General features: G+C 45.2%; 1 protein-coding gene across 1 annotated transcript; it reads right to left on the bottom strand.

The window, feature by feature from the left end:
• Window positions 1-2,416: 2,416 nt before the first annotated feature.
• Window positions 2,417-10,121, bottom strand: ptk6b (PTK6 protein tyrosine kinase 6b). The gene is made up of 9 exons (XM_061074004.1): window positions 10,044-10,121; window positions 9,613-9,824; window positions 7,016-7,137; window positions 5,946-6,106; window positions 5,524-5,689; window positions 3,979-4,140; window positions 3,553-3,734; window positions 2,812-2,965; window positions 2,417-2,598 (listed from the first exon to the last, which is right to left on the bottom strand). Exons 1-9 carry the CDS (start codon window positions 10,119-10,121, stop codon window positions 2,417-2,419), a joined length of 1,419 nt encoding a protein of 472 aa, XP_060929987.1.
• Window positions 10,122-15,055: the final 4,934 nt, after the last annotated feature.

Below are 15,055 nucleotides of genomic sequence, written 5' to 3'. Positions count from 1 at the left end.
GTCTGCTTGTGATGGCGCCTGGCGAAGGATCAGCAGCTGCTCCTGGGTGAGCGGGTTCATCCTGAGGCCCGAGGGCGGGAACGCCACTTCTACTGGGCCGTGCTAAATCACTGGTCCGGGTGGTTTTCCTGCCTCCGAGACCATGTGTGTGTGTGTGTGTGTCTGTGTGTGTGTGTGTGTGAATCCACATCAGGCTGTTGTGTATACAGTGTGTACTTTGCAGAAAGGCTGCCTCACCAGTGGAACGACTCAGAGCTCGTTGTGTGTTCAGGGATCAACAAGCCGTCGACTTCCTGTTCAGAAACTTTCTGCAAAAGTGGACTTTTGTTTTTGTTCGATTGTTTTAAACAATTATTAATAACTGATCCACAGATTTTAAATAAAGACGTGTCCTCGTCCTCCTGCTGTCCAGGAAGTCACACAAATGATCCTGGACACAAACCATGTCATTTGCAATCTGTGGTGATGATGAAGGGGGACACGCACAAACTCTCACTCTCTCTCTCTCTCTCAAACACACACACACACACACACACATACACACACACTCTCACTCTCTCTCTCAAACACACACACACACACACACACATACACACATACACACACACTCTCACTCTCTCTCTCAAACACACACACACACACACACACACACATACACACACACTCTCACTCTCTCTCTCACACACACACACACACACACACACTCTCTCTCACACACACACACACACACACACACACACACACACACACACACACACACACACACACACACACACACACTCTCACACACACACACACACACACCAAGTGTCCTTAATGAAATCCCAAATGAAAAACATCATAACAATAAGGAAAGTGATGAACAAGTAACGAGATGATTTATAGACTTTTTAAATAATTTCACATAAAAACAGTGAAATAGAAACAGGAAGTGGTTTCAGAGCAAGCAGCTGTAACTTCCTGTCGGCACCAGGCTCCACCTGATTGGTCGGTTTCTTCATGATTGAGGCAGATTCTCTTTGGTTTAACTTCAGGTTCACAGTTTGGTATGAATCTGACAAATGTCTTCATATCATACGACCTTTATTAAACACATTTAATAAAAATATCATTGATCCGAGGCTTTATGGCTGCCATGGCAACCGGAAACCTACTCTATTGTGTTAAAGGATCAGTCACCTGATGCTGATCATCTAAGGTTGGGAAGAAGTTTCTGATAAATACTTTAATATCTTAAGGACAATAAAAAAAGAAAAAATGTGTGTTTGCTTGAATTAAGACGACTTGTTCCACAGCTCAATCAACTGTCAATTACATAAATATAAATACTATTATTTATGTTATATGATTATTTATCTCAGATTATGTTCCTGGTTGATGAAGCATTTCCAAGTTTTAACATCTTAGATTTAGAGAAGCTGTTAAATACTGAAACTCAAAGATGAAAACCAGTTCAATCAACGTGGAGCTGGGCTGCCCCCCACTGGACAAGATGAGTATTGCTGCTTCTGACGTGCAGAAATACAACTTTAGTTCAAGCCACAAAAGTTTGTTGATTGATTGTTAAAAGCAACTTCTCAGATCATAAAGTTCATCGACTTGATGATCAAACTTCTGTTTATGTTGTTTGTTGTTTCCAGACTTTGAAATAAGCATTTGTCAATATTCACGTTAAGAAACTGCAAAAACAGATTTTTTTATTTATAAAAAATTAGAAGAACTTTACTTTCTTATAATAAAAGTTTAAAGAAGACTTTCTGACTCTGCAGATTTATCAAACATTAATCACTTCATTGAGGAAATCTGGGCTGTCTTTAATATAGATTCACAGTTATAGATCAATCTGCAGATTGTCGTCTCGATTAAATTAAAATAATTATGGAAAAAAATTGTTTAAATGTGAACTGAATAAAAACTATTAGTCTTAGCAGTCGCTTTATAGAAGCCTATATACTGTATATATATATGTTTAGAGACATTTTCTATTTCACTTATTGTTTCCCATAATGCATCGTGATAAATAGTGCACAACCGATGGTCACTAACAGAGCAATATCTCCCATCATGCATTGCACTCGCTGTGAAGACGAGAGCAGCAGGAACAAGCAAAATGTTTTCTACCTTAAAGTATAAATACTGTGTAAATAAAGATATTAACTGTGGGATTTTCCACCGGCCGAGGTTGTTGTTGTTGTTGTTGTTGTTGTTGTTGTTGTTGATCATCTTTCCCTGAGGAGCTCACTTTAGAGTCAATACATAGTGAAGTGTTGAATACTGAGTAGTGATTCTGTTGTTTTACTTCCTGGTTTTTAAATAATCCTCCTCGGTGACAAGTCCCAGTCACCGGTGCGTGTCCGTGGCACCGAGGTCAGAGGAGGTCAGAGGAGGTCAGCGGAGGTCAGCGGAGGGGGCGGAGTCAGCCCATCTCGTAGGAGCTGCCGTCCAGCTGCAGCTTCAGGGACTTGAAGCTGGGACGCTCGTCGGGCTCGTGGCTCCAACACTTCAACATGAGGCCGTAGAGAAGGTCGGGACACGTGGGCGGAGCCGGCATCCTGTAACCTTTAGTGACCTGCTGGTACACTTCCTGGTTACTGAAGGCTGAGGGCGGGAGAGAGGGAGAGAGAGAGAGAGAAGTGAGGATTCACGTTTGTTTCCCACTCAAACATCTGCACATTCACCTGCCGACTTTCTGCTAAACCACAAACGTTTAAATACATTTTCTTTCACTTCCTGATCAGAGTGAGAGAGGATAAAGTGTAATCTGATTACAGCAGCAGCGTTAACCCCTGTGGTGCCAGCGGGGGGGCAGACCTGGGTAAGGAATGCCTCCGTACGTGACGATCTCGTAGAGCAAGACGCCGAAGGACCAGACGTCCGAGCGGCTGGAGAACTTCCCGTGGCTGATGGCCTCGGGGGCGCACCACTTGTAGGGAATCTTCTTATCGTCGGAGATGTAGAACGGCTCCTGGAGGAAACAAACCTGTCAGTTATCATTCATACTTCTGACACTAGATGGTGCTGTACTGTACATACATGTGCAGGATTCTCTTACATGGTTTGCAGTTTTTGCTTCTATGGAATTGGATATATCAGTGTTTATATCATGACAAAGGTCAAATTGCATAACCACTTAGTTAATTTTTGATATCTGTAATGTAAAATTGTATGATCATTATTTTTATGTATTTTAACTTTTGATATTTGTAATGTAACGTATGGTTTTAAATGTTTGATATTGGTATTGTAATGTATGTTTTAAATGTTTGATATTGGTATTGTAATATATGTTTTAAATGTTTGATATTGGTATTGTAATGTATGTTTTAAATGTTTGATATTGGTATTGTAATATATGTTTTAAATGTTTGATATTGGTATTGTAATATATGTTTTAAATGTTTGATATCTGGATGTATGTTTTAAATTTGGACCCCACTAAAAGTAGCTCTGTCTTAGGGCGGAGCTAATGGGGATCCTTCTAAATAAACAAATAAACATTAATTTCTTTATTTCCTCGGCTGCCTTTCCTCCTCCCGCCCCCCCCCCACGCACCTTGATCACTCGGGCCAGACCGAAGTCGGCCACCTTACAGATGTAGTCTCCTCCCACCAGCACGTTTCGAGCCGCCAGGTCTCGGTGGATGCTGTTCTGCTGCTCCAGGTACGACATCCCATCAGCCACCTGGGCGCCCATGTCCACCAGCGCCCCGGTGTCCTGCAGCGCCCCCTCTGGGCCTGAGGCGGAAACGCAGAAAGATTTAGACTCAAAACACAGAAGCAGGTGGTGAAGACGCCTGAGATGAGCACAAGAAGAAGAACCTGTCGTCTAATGAACTTTTAAACAGAGAGTAAAGTTCTAGTATTTAACTAGTTGATGGCAGGTATCGCCCCCTGCTGGCCGGGCGTGCTGTTGCTGCTGTGGCGATCTGGCCTGGAGATATTTAGTAAAACTAAGGTGGTGTGGTCGGAGATGTTTCACCTCTGAGGAACGTGAGCAGGCTGCCTTTCTCCATCAGCTCGGTGATGATGTAATACGGAGACGCCGCGGTGCACACAGCGAACAGAGAGATGAGGTGACGGTGCCGCAGACGCTTCAGGATCTGAACCTCCCTCTGAAACTCCCGGTGGTTCAACTCCGAGTCTGGAGACGGAAAGATGGAGAACGGAGAGAGAGAGGAAATTACCATTTAATACACATGTCAGACTTAATGATAACTCGTCCAAATAAAGAAACAAACAGATTTTTAATAAATCTACAGAGAGTCAAAGCTGATTGTTCATATTACGGAGTTTAACATTTAAATCATTTGATGATGCTCATGAAGTCGACCTTCATGAGGGTTAGGGTCAGGGTCAGGGTTAGGTTAGGGTCAGGGTCAGGGTTAGGTTAGGGGAAAATAATCCGCCTCCTTTGAAAGGTGGCAGGAGGTGCACCGTCCTTCCTCCAGGGGGCTCCCTGGTCCCCATTTGTCACAGGTCCTGTGCTCTTAAACTAACAATAATGTAGTTATAACACGCTGTGATTACAGATACGTGGACTATTTATACTAAACAAACTATTTACAAATATACATTTTTTATGCTTATTTCTCTCTCCTCGTCCGAGGGAGGGTTCGTTGCTTAGTCAGGTAAGTAAGAGGTCAAGTTTGAGTTAGTCTGGAAGCCCTGTCGCGACGTTTCGAAATTATTGTTTCTTCTTCAGGCAAGGGCTGGTAAGTAAGTCAGTTAGAATTAGTCATGTAACCCCCACGGTGGGTCTCTGTGAGAGCTTGGTCCCTGATCCTCCTCCGGTGGATCATGGTGCCTGTCTGAGACCGGATGAAGCATCGCACACATTTTTATATCCACTCTAGCTCCTCCCCTTTGCTGAATATCCTGGCTCCTTGGCATCATCAGTTTCCCTATTTTTGGGATGCCTTGTCCTCTACTGTAACTATTTTGTACCAAGTTTGGGTGGGGTATTTCAGGGTATTTATTGCCTTCTTTGAGGTCTTACTGCCTTTTCTAGGTCTTTCTTCCTGTTCTCTTATACTCTTCTAAATTAAAGCTGATGAAACCAACTGGTGGAGTATTCAATTGTGCCTAGATCATATACTGTCGAATTTGACTTCTTTAGACCACTCGTCATTTGGTCTCTTGCTTAAAAGTAGTTGGGTGAGGTATTTCTAGGGTTATGCCTTGCTCAGGGATCAAAGGTTAAGTTTAGGCAAGGGGTCCTATGGTTAGGGTTAGGGTAGAGGGTCCCTGGATAGGGTTAGAGGGTAGGAAGAGCCCTAGGTTGTGGGTTAGGGTTAGGGTTAGGATCAGGATCAGGGTCAGGGTTAGGGTTAGGGTTAGGGTCAGGGTCAGGGTCAGGGTTAGGGTTAGGGTTAGGGTCAGGGTCAGGGTCAGGGTCAGGGTCCGGGTCCGGGTCCGGGTTAGGGTTAGGATCAGGGTCAGGGTTAGGGTTAGGGTTAGGGTCAGGGTCAGGGTCAGGGTCAGGGTCAGGGTCAGGGTCAGGGTTCGGGCTGAGAGGAGGACGTACCGCTCTTGAGGATCTTGACGGCCACGTCGATGTGGTTCTTCCAGCGTCCTCGGTACACGTCGGCGAAGTATCCCGTCCCAAGCTCCTCCTCCAGGGTGAACTGCTCCTGGGGAAGCTCCCACTCGTCCACTGTGAAGTGGCTCAGGTCGGGGGTGTCGGGTTGCTTCTGAGGGAGGAAACACACAACACACAATCCCATTAAAATATACCTATGCATGGTGTTAAAACATTAACACGTCAAGAATCTAGAAAAAAACATTTGTTTTAAAAGTGTCAATCAAGAGTCAGTCTCAGCTGTCAACCATCACGTCTCGATCACAGGCTCCACCTTCATGACCGGAGGGCTCATGAGGGTTCCTAATAAACTGACCCCTGACTTCATTTCCCTGAATAAACACCAGGAGGAGCAGAAGCAGTCGTACTCTCCTGCAGACGCTTCCCAGCCGCCCGGTGTTCACCAGGCTGTTCGAGCCGTAGAACTTCACCAGCTCCACCAGAGAGATGAAGATCTGAGAAGGATCCACGAAGAACGAGTCGGACGCCGCGTGGATTTTATAATGTTTCACTCGACTGCTCGACCGCACTGCAGAGACACACACAGAGAAACACACACACACACACACACACACACACACACAGATACACACACACACAGAGACACACACACACACAGACACACACACAGTCACACACACACACACACAGAGACACACACACACACACAGACACACACACACACACACACAGAGACACAGAGACACACACACACACACACACACACACACAGAGACACACACAGACACACACAGACACACACACAGAGACACAGAGACACACACACACACACACACACACAGAGACACACACAGAGACACACACACACACACACACACACACACACACACACACACACAGACACAGAGACACACACAGAGACAGACACACACACACACACAGAGACACACACAGACACAGAGACACACACACACACACACACACACACAGAGACACACACACACACAGAGACACACACACACACATAGACACACACACACAGAGACACACACACACAGAGACACACACACACACACACAGTCAGCACATTACAAAGTCATTAACAATTAATGATCTTCTACTGTATAAATTGTATTTTTAAACACTTTTTATACATCTATCAAAAGTCATAATAATAATACATTTAAAATATATTTAGCTTCTTTTTATGTGTTGCATCATAATACACACATTTCTTTAAAGCTTTGTATTTTATAGTCTTGCCGATGTATTTTATATATGTTTATTGTTGTTGTATCCGAGGGAAACAACAACACTTTGATTTATGTAGAATTAAACAAATGAAGTTAATCTGGAGTTTTGGTGAAGCTGCTCTGTGGACGTTGTGGTTGGACAGAGCTCAGATCTTTGCTTCCCGGCTCCTCCCTCTCTGGTGGAACTCTGGACTCCAGGACCGGGACACTTGTCCTCCACTCGCCTGAGAGGACATGTCCCACGTTGTCCTTCTCGCTCTGGCGGATGAGGAAGGAGCCGTCCTGGTTTCCTGCGGCCAGCAGATGACTCTGAGCCTCGATCCGGTTCATCTGACCGAAGAACCACCTGCATGGACAGGAAGAGGAGGAGTCAGAGGAGACAGGAAGTGGACGAGTCAGAGGAGACAGGAAGTGGACGAGTCAGAGGAGACAGGAAGTGGACGAGTCAGAGGAGACAGGAAGTGGACGAGTCAGAGGAGACAGGAAGTGGACGAGTCAGAGGAGACAGGAAGTGGACGGATTCAGACGTCATCAAATATGAACACGTGAATATTTCCTTGTCAAATCTTCTTAACAGGTGGAAAACAGAGAAATAGACTTTGACAAGTTTCAGTTTAAATTCATCTCTCATGTAAAATCAAATCTCTTTAAGAGACGTCTGTGATTCTATCGACAGAAGAAGAAGTTTGTTTGATGTTTTGAGGATTTTACTTCCTGCTGTAAACGTGAATCATTCAAACCTGTCATCAGGTCACAGTGAACTGACAGCCCGTTTCCATGGAAACAGTGAGCGGTGACAGTCAGATGATCAGAAGATAACGACCTGTTGACAGGCGGCGTCTCAACTATGTTGTGGAGCCAGAAGAGACGGATTCTTCAGTAATGTGCAGCGGTGACGTTCAGAAGACAAATGAGACTCGTTGTCTCCGTCTGAAACTCGTGTGTAAATACTGTGTAAAATAAAGTCAGATCATTTTTATGACCTCATTCTACTTTAGTAATTTACCCAGAGTTCATAGCGAGTCGTGTTTGAGTCAAACCAGCGACAGATTCTCTCTCGTTAACTTCCTGTAATCTGACGCTTTAATTTCCTGAACATCTGCAACAAACTCAGGTTTTGGATTTTGCTGATTTTAGTGTTTGAGGCGACGACAAACTGAAGAGATGCAAAAGATTTGAAGATTAAAAAATATCAATGAATATATGATATAATATAAATTCAATTAAACAGTTTATTGTAAAAAATGACTGAAACAACCGGATCACAAGTGGAACAAAACATTTACCAGGTAAACTGTGATTTCTGTCATTCTTACTTTTATTTATCTGTGTTTTACTTTGATGACAAAAAGATTTAATATGATTCAGCAATAAAAAGAGAAACTCTTCAATAAAAAACTACATTTTATTTATAATCTCTGCAGCACCTGCTCGTCGCACACTTCCCTTTCTGCTGAAGGTGCAAACTGAGAGATAGAGAAGAAGAAGTGGTGTCGTCCTGTTTGCATCAGTGCAACACACACACACACACACACACACACAGACACACACACACACACACACACACAGACACACACACACACACGCACACACAATCATCCATTTGAGTTTTTGCTGTAACGATGGATGAGTTTAGTTTCGATCTGTTGATTTCTCTTTCCAGCAATAAAAACAATAAAACACCAGAAAGATATTTAAAACTAAAAGAAATGTGATTACTTTAATTACTTGAATTAATAAATACATTTCTTAGTTATTGTGAAGAGTTGCAAAATAAAGATTCACATGTTTGATCAAGTCCATAGTGATTCAGACAAACCACAAACTGAAGAAGTGTGAAAACAAATGTGATTCATTTGTGCTGATGTAGCAATTTAATATTGTGCTTTGTGAAAAAAATACAAGTCCAACGAGTCGCACTGCAATCCTGTCATGTGACGCACGGCGAGGATGGGCGACACGTTACGTTTCACCTGTCGACTGCTGATGAAGTTCTGTGAGGTCACGTTAGAGGTTCTAACATGTGACTGCACAAGTTTCACGTTTCATGAGTTAGGAAATAAAAGAGTTGAGCTCCCGGACTGTGGAGCAGTAACTTGATGAAGTGTGAGGGAAGCTTCACTCGCACCAAACCACACGGAGCAGGTTGTTTATCGTGACCTCATCTGGAGGCCGAGCCGGCTGAGGTCACACCAACACAAACACTGACATTTGCTCCTGTTACGCTCGTGCTTCGAGCAGCAAACTCACTGTGAAGCTGAACGCATGAATGAATGAATATGAGCACAAGTTCTTAAAGGTGGTTCCTGTTTGTGCCAGAATGTCTCTCTGCTCTGAGCAGCTTTCAGGAGACAAGTGAAGTTACTGTGAAGTGACTGAAGCCATAAACCCTGAGGAACACGTGGATCCTCTATTACACGTATTTTATAGATGTGTTAATCAGGAGCAGTCCAGTCTTTATGACTCTAAAACTATAAGTCATATTTCAGACCTTTGAGACCTGAAGTCAAACTCGACTGCAGCAGGAGCTCAATTCACAGGGAAACGTTTGAAAGAAAGGAAATAAATTAGTATCAGCTTTAAATTATTTTAAAATGTGTTTTATAAAAGTGTGAAGTTTTGACGCCACTTTGAAACTTTGAGGAGGTTTTTAAATATTTTCTATAAAAGTTTTGAACCCGAACAGATTCTGTTTGAATATTCCTCAGACTGGTTATGTGTCTGCAGCTGGTTTCAGTCAGAAGCTCAATAATTAAAACAGTTTATCATCAACATCCAGTTATCATGAGTCATGTGACTGAGTGCTGGGGATCGAACTCACGGCTGGCTCCGCAGGGACCCGGCTCGGACCAGGTAGTTGTGGGGCACGATCCCGGAGTCCAGCAGGCTTCCGGTCCGGTCCGTCCTCCGGGCGGTCCACCAGTCCCCGGAGCAGGTCGTGACCCGGAGCAGGTCCCCCTCCGTGAAGGACAGCTCGTCCCGGTGCCGGGCCGAGAAGGACCACAGGGCCACGTACAGGTCCGGGGAGGAGACCTCCTCCTCAACACCTCCTGCTGCTCCTCCTGCTCCTCCTTCTTCTTCTTCTTCTTCACCTCCTGCTGCTCCTTCTTCTTCTTCTTCTTCTTCTTCTTCTTCTTCTTCTTCTTCTTCTTCTTCTTCTTCTTCTTCTTCTTCTTCTTCTTCTTCTTCTTCTTCTTCTTCTTCTTCTTCTTCTTCTTCTTCACCTCCTGCTCCTCCTCCTCCTCCTCCAGCTGAGGGAATCTTCTCTCCGGAGATCTTCTTCCATAGTGTCTCCAGACATGGACAAGCTCTGCGCAGACACTCGCCCATAGATGACCATGAATAGTCCCTGTCTGTCCACCTGTCTGTCCCCCTGTGTGTCCCCCTGTCTGTACCCCTGTGTGTCCTCCTGTCTGTCCCCCTGTCTGTCCACCTGTCAGTCCTCCTGTGTGTCCCCCTGTCTGTCAACCTGTGTGTCCTCCTGTCTGTCCACCTGTCTGTCCACCTGTCTGTCCCCCTGCCTGTCCACCTGTCAGTCCTCCTGTCTGTCTGTCCCTCTTTGTCCTCCTGTCTGTCTGTCCCCCTGTGTCCACCTGTCTGTCTGTCCCTCTTTGTCCTCCTGTCTGTCCACCTGTCTGTCCCCCTGTGTGTCCACCTGTCTGTCCACCTCTCTGTCCACCTGTCTGTCCCCCTGTCTGTCCACCTGTCTGTCCTCCTGTCTGTCCACCTGTGTGTCCCTCTGTCTGTCCCCCTGGTGGACAGCTGGAGGAGTGAGGAGTCCTCTGGATGTCTCTTCCGGACACACGGCAGCAGCTGAGTGTCTCCGGCTCCTGATAGTAAAGAGTTGTGACTTCCGTCCACGGAACAGATACCAGGTGTGAGCCCCGCCCCTTCTCTGACGCGTCATATCATCATCATCATCATCATGAGGAAGGTTTTTACATGACTGGTTAGTAACTCATGTAAAACTGAATGAAATTAATATTATAATTATGAATAAACTTCACTTATTTAACAAAGTGTTTCACAGACTGAATTACACATTGAATCAAATTAATGAAAAACACAATGAATAGAAATAAAAAAGCATTTAAAAAAAAAAACTGAAAATAAATTTTAAAAGAGGAAACTGAGTTGACTTGTCTTATTAACAGAGGGTTAAACAAAGATAATACTGTGAGATGATATTTATGATAACTTTGTTGCACTTCTCTAAACAAAGTTACAATGTACTTCATTAATAAATAATTAAATATAGTTAAAAATGTAAAAAGTTCCAGAGGTTCGGTTCAGACTGAAAGTCACTCAGCTCTGGTTCCACATCCGATGAAGAATCAATCAATGAAAGCGACAGGATCCCACTCACTGCTCTCTGACTCCCCCTGCAGGTGGGAGGGGCTGTCGCAGCTATGAGTACACACGTGCATGTGTTGACAAACAAAGAAGACAAACAACTTTGAAGACGAAGAGGTTTCCACGTCACACTGAGATGAATCCAGGATCATCTCCACCATCTCATCTCCATCCTGATCTACTTTCATCTCATTAATCTTTGTGAGAACATATCAGACAACAGACGTTATGATAGAAAAGCACAGACACACTTTAAAACAATAGTTAAAATACTTTATTCGCTGCCTCCTGGTGTTCGGACCCGACAGACACACACAGACACACACACACACACACACACACAGACACACACACACACACACACACACAGACACACACACACACACAGACACACACAGAACTCACTCTGGTGATTATGGCTCAAGTTTCCAGAACTCGGCTTCGTCTTCTGTGAATATCGTTCATAAGAAAACCGAAGTTGCATTGCTCTCAGATCCCATTGCACCGCAGCACTGGTGGAGGAGGAACCAGAAGAAACCAGTTCCTGCTCCTGGGACCTGAGGCGGATTCACTCTGAACATGGATTTGGTCATTGTTGTAGTTTTTATTGTCCATGTGTCATAGTTTGTTATAGACGTGTGTAAACATAAGCACTCCAGGTGTGAGTCTCCGGCTGTTAGAAGAGCTTTAATGACTTAAGGCCTGTACATGTGGCACGGTGGCCCAGTGGCACGGTGGCCCAGTGGCACGGTGGCCCAGTGGCTTCTCAAGCACCGCGGCAGCATCGAACAATGATCATCAAAACAATCCCCCCCCCACTGAACATGGAACATCTGAACCTTCTCAGATCCTGTGACAGACGCTGGGCTGAAGGAAACACTGAGAGCTGAGGCTGATAACAAGACGACAGGTGAAGAGACACATGCTGGGGCCCAGACACACAACTGTGTGTGTGTGTGTGTGTGTGTGGGGGGGGGGTTGTAGTTCAGGTGCAGCTCACATGCACGTGTGTGTTGGTCCAGTGATGAGATGACCTCAGGCACGTTGTTGATGCGTTGCTCATGACCAACACAACTCGCGTGTGAAGTATTTTATCGTTATTTTGAAGCTGCAGCGACAGACACACAATCTGCTCGTTACACACACACACTCTGTTCGTTACACACACACACTCTGCTCGTTACACACACACACTCTGCTCGTTACACACACACAATCTGCTCGTTACACACACACACTCTGTTCGTTACACACACACACTCTGCTCGTTACACACACACACTCTGCTCGTTACACACACACACTCTGCTCGTTACACACACACTCTGCTCGTTACACACACACACACTCTGCTCGTTACACACACACACTCTGCTCGTTACACACACACTCTGCTCGTTACACACACACACTCTGCTCGTTACACACACACACTCTGCTCGTTACACACACACACACTCTGCTCGTTACACACACACACTCTGCTCGTTACACACACACTCTGCTCGTTACACACACACACTCTGCTCGTTACACACACACTCTGCTCGTTACACACACACACACTCTGCTCGTTACACACACACACTCTGCTCGTTACACACACACTCTGCTCGTTACACACACACTCTGCTCGTTACACACACACTCTGCTCGTTACACACACACACACTCTGCTCGTTACACACACACACTGTGCTCGTTACACACACACACTGTGCTCGTTACACACACACACTCTGCTCGTTACACACACACACTCTGCTCGTTACACACACACTCTGCTCGTTACACACACACACTCTGCTCGTTACACACACACACTCTGCTCCTTACACACACACACTCTGCTCGTTACACACACACACTCTGCTCGTTACACACACACACACTCTGCTCGTTACACACACACACTCTGCTCGTTACACACACACACACTCTGCTCGTTACACACACACACTCTGCTCGTTACACACACACACACTCTGCTCGTTACACACACACACTCTGCTCGTTACACACACACACTCTGCTCGTTACACACACACACTCTGCTCGTTACACACACACACACTCTGCTCGCTACACACACACACACACACACTCTGCTCGTTACACACACACACTGTGCTCGTTACACACACACACTCTGCTCGTACACACACACACACTCTGCTCGTTACACACACACACTATGCTTGTTACACACACTCTGCTCGTTACACACACACACTCTGCTCGTTACACACACACACTCTCTGCTCGTTACACACACACACTCTGCTCGTTACACACACACACTGTGCTCGTTACACACACACACTCTGCTCGTTACACACACACACTCTGCTCGTTACACACACACACTGTGCTCGTTACACACACACACTCTCTGCTCGTTACACACACACACTCTCTGCTCGTTACACACACACACTCTGCTCGTTACACGCACACACTGTGCTCGTTACACACACACACACTCTGCTCGTTACACACACACACTCTGCTCGTTACACACACACACTCTGCTCGTTACACACACACACTCTGCTCGTTACACACACACACTCTGCTCGTTACACACACACACTCTGCTTGTTACAGACACACACTCTGCTCGTTACACACACACACTCTGCTCCTTACACACACACTGTGCTCGTTACACACACACACACTCTGCTCGTTACACACACACACTCTGCTCGTTACACACACACACTCTGCTCGTTACACACACACACTCTGCTCGTTACACACACACACTCTGCTCGTTACACACACACACTCTGCTCGTTACACACACACACACTCTGCTCGTTACACACACACACTCTGCTCGTTACACACACACATGATCTGAACAGGAAGTGAAACAGTTTCCTCTGCACCGGGCTGTTCAGTGGACGAGGCTCTCTGATTGGTTGATTGCATGTCCCGCCCACAACACACCCATGATTGATACGAGATTCAGCAAAGCTTCTGGTGCAGTGACCTTTTCCCACCACCAGAGGGCGAATGTGGATTTGGACTAAAAGCACTTAGATCGTGAAGCTACAGCCCTTTGACGTGGATCGTTACCACCAGCTGGACAGATGTCTTGTCCTCGTTGGACAGACAGTTTGTCCTGAAGGTGGCGCTGCTACAGTGTCGGTTCCTGGGTCGAAACCTTTTCTACTTGATCAGTTCTGACGTGCAAGATACGCTACATTTCTTCCGTGTGGCACAATGCTAATAAGTTGAATGTATGCTAGTTAGCATGCTAACACTTGCATGCTTGTTAGCATTAAAGCTAAAGGAATATTAGTTTACCCTCTCGTCAGGACACCTGCTGTTCACCCGTCAATATTCAAAGTATTTAATTACCTCTACAATTAATATAAATACTGTGATAAACATGGAGGCTCCCAAAAGTGAAGCCAAAACATCTGGATCGCCCCCTGGTGTCTGGCTGCAGTATAGCTCATAAACTCCACCTCCTCCATGTTAGCAGATGGGACATGAACCAAAGTGGAAAAAAAGAAAAGAATCTCAAAGATGTTTCTGTCCTTTCAGGTCGTTCTTCTCTCTCTGATGTTTGTTGAATTGTTTCTGATCAGTTTGGTTTGAATCAGTTATTCGATGATATAAAAAGAGGCGGAGACGTGATGATTGACAGCTGACACTGACTCCTGATTGGTCCAGTGTGGTTATAGACCTCGACACCACATGACGTCATATTTCCAGAATATTTTGGCTTCACTTTTTTCCATTAAAGCTACTGACAGATTAGCTCTGTCGATGCTAAGCTAACACGCCCGGTCCTGTTGTTACAGCCGAGGGACGAGAGCTTCTCATCTAACATCATCAACAGGTTGTAAAAACATATTTCCAAAACATATTCCCCAAAAACAAAACATGCATGTTAC

Source organism: Limanda limanda, chromosome 7, assembly GCF_963576545.1.
Source record: "Limanda limanda chromosome 7, fLimLim1.1, whole genome shotgun sequence".
Classification (NCBI taxonomy): Eukaryota; Metazoa; Chordata; class Actinopteri; order Pleuronectiformes; family Pleuronectidae; genus Limanda; species Limanda limanda.
This window is presented reverse-complemented; position numbering and strand designations above follow the sequence as displayed.

Excerpts from the sequence above, each read along its gene's own strand:
- ptk6b (XM_061074004.1), bottom strand. The coding sequence starts at position 10,121 with ATGGGCGAGTGTCTGCGCAGAGCTTGTCCATGTCTGGAGACACTATGG. Across the intron at positions 4,141-5,523 it reads CGTCAAGATCCTCAAGAGCG|ACTCGGAGTTGAACCACCGG; the intron begins GTACGTCCTCCT and ends TTCCGTCTCCAG. Across the intron at positions 2,599-2,811 it reads CGGAGGCATTCCTTACCCAG|CCTTCAGTAACCAGGAAGTG; the intron begins GTCTGCCCCCCC and ends TCCCGCCCTCAG.